General features: G+C 29.5%; 1 protein-coding gene across 1 annotated transcript in view; it reads right to left on the bottom strand.

The window, feature by feature from the left end:
- LOC106686133 (uncharacterized) overlaps positions 1-5,796 on the bottom strand; it is an 11,678-nt gene that overhangs the window by 3,698 nt on the left and 2,184 nt on the right. Inside the window, exon 2 of the mRNA XM_067047295.1 lies at positions 22-155. Within this exon, the coding sequence (XP_066903396.1) occupies positions 22-155 (134 nt within the window). The remainder of the gene's footprint in view (positions 1-21; positions 156-5,796) is intronic.

Genomic DNA, 5,796 nt, shown 5'->3' with positions numbered 1-5,796 from the left:
TTAATTCTGAATGATATTGTTTCATCACTGTTGACATCTACATCGTTATGATTGTAAGTATCCTCTCTCCCGCTGGGATAATAGAAGCGGACACTGCTTATGGTTAGGTCCAGGGAGTTCAGAACTATTTCTGTGACATTAAACGGCAAGGTCTTCTACAAACAAAGAAATGTTGGGTTGTAATTGATTGTAAGTGTGACTAAGATTTCAATAAATAGTAATTTTAAAAATTCAATTTAGGTCAAGATCATTCCTATTTCGATTTTTTTTTTTTAGGACAGTGTGACCATTTTTAAAGATTAGATTAGAGTTTTTACCTTAAACCTCTCATTTCTTCAATATTATTGATACTACAGTCACAATTTTTATTTTTTTGTTTTTCCTTTTGCACTACTCTAAAATGCAAATGAAAAAATTATTTAGTCTAGGATAAATGCCCCCCAAGAATAAATACATTGTTCACGCATTAATATTTTTTGCCTGGTAAAAATTTAGAAAGTTTCATTAAGCAGGTTAAAATCTTAAATTACAATTTAAAATGGTAATCAATATATGCCTATTCACAGTGATGCGCAGATTTCGTTTAAGTGAGATGTAATGATTGATGAAGATAATAAGTGATTGATACGGAGATGTAGTAAGTGAAGGAATATGAGCTGTTTAAAGGAAAGAATGGATAAGGATTTGCTAGTGAAGATGAGAAGAAATTCAAAAAGGAGTTTGGATGTAAGACGAAGGATTTGCTTAAGGAGGTAGTTCTATGCTAGGGCATATACAGATCAATTGGTTGGGATCTGGGGTTCAATGAATGGGTGGATGAACGTTGATTGAAAAAATCAAGAATAAAGGTACGTTATTTATTTTAAAAACTTGGAATAGAAAAACACCAAGGAGAGTATTGCCTTCGGGAAGTCGAATAGAGCCAGTTCAACTCGGTACACCAACGGGAGAGTGCCTGGAAAACCCGAAGATAAATTTTACAAAGTAATTCATGAGTCTCTTCGGTATTAACTCTAGACCAGCAGATAGCCCTCCATATACCAAGGTATCGTTGTCGAAGTGGGAGGTGAACGAGAGAGGATAGTAGGAGCTGACTAGTATTCTGAGGAATAGAATTACGCAATCTTAGGAATTGTTTAAGTACAGTTATGTACCCCATGATACATGTTATAGTAAAAAAAAATTAAATTAAAGGTTTTTGAGAACTAAGTTTGTTTTTACACGTAAAATCCAACTTTACTTCATTAAAAAAAAAAAAATAAAATACTCAAATGGAGATTGATGGTCGTTGCACCAAGACACATTATTTAATTGTGATCAAGACCAATAATTTTATTTTTCGGTTTGTTAGTTTATTTCATTAAATATAAATTCAAATCAATAATAAAAAAATTCTATTAAATATAAATCCATAAAAATATCAAATCAAAATTAGTCCTATGAGTATGCCAGGTGTGTAATAATCACCCCCCACTCGTTCAAAACGTTTATCAGTGATTCATGAGTTTTAAAAAATATCATAAAACCATATCACAACCACTTCAATTATTTAATTCTTTGAACAAAAGAATTTGTTTCGCAACTCAGCGATGATAAATTGTTGTAATAAAGTTTAATCTTTGAGTAAACAATCTATAGTGGGTTTGGGCGTTAATTTGATTTATTATTTTTGAAAACAGTACTAGAATTGTTATTGATGAAAAGAAAAAGTATATGTCTAAGTTATAGTTGCTTATGACTTTATTTTCAACGTTTAAGGATATTGTAAGACTTTTGGGATTGGTATAAGTCCAGTTCGAATTTCTTTCGAATTATAAGTAAATCGATATGTTAAATTTTATATATTCCAAACAAATTTGGCAAAATATTTAGACCTGTTGTTAAAAGTGCTGTATATGATTTAAAAAATAGTTTGTTATTCAATATGTTAAAGATTAGTAGAAATGTGCAAAGATGGTTCTACCTAAACTGGATATTTCATTAAATATAATATAACTGAACCAACGGTTTTTCATTAAAAACATTTCTTAACACGTAATCCACTAATTTCCTTCATAGTTTTTCGTTTTCTCATTATTAATTAGACAGTAAATTAATTATACAAAGGAATGTTGACATTTTCCTAAGAATAGTAAACTAATAATTTTTCTTTCATCTCAAATTTATGAAAATTATACTAGATCTAAAAAATTACAAAACTGAAAAATAAATTCTTTCATACTCTTTGTAACAAAATGCGCAATATACATTAATAATTTTCCTTTGAAATCGTCTGTTCCGTGAAATCCTTTGTAATCGTCTAACCCTAAGGGTTGTTGTTATGATCCTGGCTTTTAGTGGAAAATCGTATTCCTTTGTCAAGCATCTATTTTCTTTGTCAACTGTTAAAATAACAACGACAAAGGAATGAGAATTTCGACTTCTATAGCTGATAACATAGTTATAAATGGTTTGCAAAAAAAAAAATCTATAATTGATGAATGCTAACTAGTAGTTTAGCGACAAATGAAAGAGGAGCATGAAGGATCACATTACAATTACTTTTCGTAATACGGCTCTGGGCAGCGTGCTAGCTCACTGAGTAAGGCACCAACTCCAAGAACCTAGATTCGAATCCGGCTCTAGCAGATAATTGTTTATTCTGCAGCTGTATCCATGAGGCAACCCTGTGGGTTCTGGTGCCCTCCGGGGCCCACCCACTCTCTATTAAGTGGTACTATTATTTATTTTTAACGAAATTTAAATATTTTAAATTTAATAAGGTAACAAGTTGATTCAGAACCGTTCATTAGAAGCTTACAACCGTTCTATATTAATTGCTTGAATGTCAACAAAGTTTGAGAAGCACAAAAATGGGTTCCTCTTCATGTAGTAAATTTGGCTGTGTTGTTTGGAATGAAGAATGATATTTTCTTACACACGAATAAATCGTCTCTTCTTCATTCGTTTTATTAACAGTAAGTTAATGTAATTACTTACTGTTAATATATATTATTACATATTATAGTAATATATATTTCATTACAAGCAGAATTACAACACTCAACTATATGAAAAATTTTAAGATAAGTGTAAGTGGTCTCATCAATCAATTTTCAAATCAATCAAATCAAGTCTACAGGAAAAATATTATCTTTGAGGGAAAAATTTCAATCAGTACATAATTGTTGTATTAAGAAAACCAATTATATGTTTTTCCCGATATGTTCGTCACACTTTGTGGTGTAATTTTAACAATGAAATACTACTGACTAAAACTAATATTTTATTTTAACATTGTGAATTAAATTAATAAAGTAAATATTTATATTTTTAAATATTTATTATTTTTAATGGTTCATTAGTTTAATTATTAACGTTTTAGGAATGTTTATAACAGTAAAAATGCTTAACAGGAAGTATATATGTATATTTTAAAAAAATATATATATATATGTTTGACAAACCAAGTGATTGGCAAAATGTATGTTCCATAACTTGAACAGAGCCGTTTATATTTTGGATTTATTAATATCCACTGAAAAAAAAAAAAAAAAAAGGTCAGGGGTGTAAGTACTGTCACTAGACAATGGTTGGAACTAACAGGGTTGACTCACGGCTGCAGTAAAAGATTAAATAATGGTATATGACAGCTGGATTCGAACCCGGATCCTTGGATTAGTACATTGCCTTGCCACTGAGAATAAGAGGAGTTGTACTAAAGAGCATTCTTGCATTTCTTCATAACCTTTGTTATTTATTGTTAGTCCAAACTGATGATTTATTCTTGTACCTACTCAATTATTCTAGTTCTTAGTGAATCCGTTTCCATGCTTTCTTATAATATAATTGTCTTTGCTCTTGAGAATCGAACCTACATTCCTGAAGTTTTTCGTCAAATACAATTACGTCCCACCCAGTGATAAGTTTTCTTTTTTTTTTTTGTATGCGTGAAACACTAGTTCAATACGTTCTATTCCTAAACGAACATATCCTTATTACGAATGATTTTTTGGGAACCAATTAAGAACAGAATGATCATTACTTTTTGTAAATGATTCTGAGATCTCAATTAAAATATGTATGTTGTCAGCTTTTTTAATTGTCTCTTTATCAATCACTAAAAGCAAGTTATACAATTATTATTATTTGAGTTATCGTCACCAAGTAAACATTTTTCAGCTCTTTCATTCTTTTAAGAATGCATCCAAAATATTATAATTTCCAAAACTTCGTTCGCAACTATGAATGCTAATATTAATTTATGCAAATCGACTTCATATTACTGTCCATAAAAAAAAAAAAAGTGGTATCTGATTTGCGACTTTAAGGTTGTTAAAACAAGGCAGTTTTGGAGCATCATAAAAGCCTAATAAATCGTAGTTTTGCAGCTTTTAAATTCCAAATTTTTAAATCATTTTAATTTTTATTTTTAAATAAAAGGAGTCAAGATATTTAAATTTTAAAGTTTTGTTTTTGTAAATCCTTCTGTTTTGTCAGATAAAAAAGGTTAAAGTTATAATAAAACGCGTACAAAAAACTCATATTTTTATGAACACACAGCTACACATTTCTACCAAATTTTAAGTAACTCTTTTTTTTTAATTTTTAATTAAAATTGTGTGCTAGTAAACAACAAAGATATTTATATGTGGTAAATAATGTTTGTTTCGTTATTTTTATTTTTTTATAATTTTACCAAATAATTCTTGCTGGTTTAAAGAAATTATTTAGCCATAGCAAAAGGATACATCAGGCAGTATTAACGCAAACATTTTTTTTTTCTAAAATACGGTTTATTACGCCTCTTTTTCTAAATCAATGCAGGTTTCAGTAGATCCACCTCCCCTCTCTGGAGACTGTTACAAATTCCAGTTTCCAGTCGGTGAGTCAAATGAGTTTCTCAAATTTAAAAGCTTAACAATCTTAGCACAAGTCGCGTGAATGATCTATGAGTCTTGTAGTAATTGGCTAGGACTATAAATCTCTCACACAAACTATAAATCATTTCTAACGAATTTCATGACAGATGTGCTATATGGAGTTGTTGAGTATATCTCTTCAAGTCTGGCCTTCAGTTAAAACAGTACTACCGTATTATTCTAGATGCAATTTTTTTAATATCCATATATTTTTAAAGAAAAAAAGTAGCTTATTTTCAGTAGTGCAAATTGAAAGTTAGAACGCGCTCTGTAAACCCTTAAGGAACATATTTCCAATAAGATTCTTTTACTTAAGCATCTTTGAGATCGTATAACATCATACCATAACAATAATATATACGAAATAAACAGACACTTCTTTTTTATGTACCATTAAATTCTGACATTACTCCATGTCAAGGATTCCAAGAATAAATACCATTGTAGTCTAAGCCGCCATTTTGTGTCCAATATTGTCTTACTTTAAATCCAAATCCAAAGAAGCATTAGTAGTTACATAAGATATTTCTTCTATTGTTAAAGTTCTTTATTGATTTAAAAAAAAAAATAAGTATTTGAACATTTTCCCCATAGATAAGAATATCGATTTGCACTTCAGAGTGTTTTCCTCTGACAAGAGTATTTGTGACGAATGTTTCATATTTTTAGAGCTTATTCACTTTGGACATTTCTTCGAGTTTTTTTCCATGTTCTTTTTCTTAATTGTAAATTTGAACCACCCATTTCTCTAGAGATAATACGATAATATTGTTTTAAAAAATACGTAATAAAATCAATACTAGGGCAGACTAAGGACCTTCCAGCACTTCTAAAAATTACAGATTTACTAAGATTAAAAAATCAGGTCAAATAAGATTACGTGTCAACTATCGAT

The sequence above is a fragment of the Halyomorpha halys genome, unplaced genomic scaffold (genome assembly GCF_000696795.3).
Source record: "Halyomorpha halys isolate HHAL.00 unplaced genomic scaffold, Hhal_1.1 Scaffold781.1, whole genome shotgun sequence".
NCBI classification, from domain to species: Eukaryota; Metazoa; Arthropoda; class Insecta; order Hemiptera; family Pentatomidae; genus Halyomorpha; species Halyomorpha halys.
The sequence above is the reverse complement of the archived record's forward strand: the minus strand, read 5'-3'. Positions and strand labels throughout refer to the sequence as shown.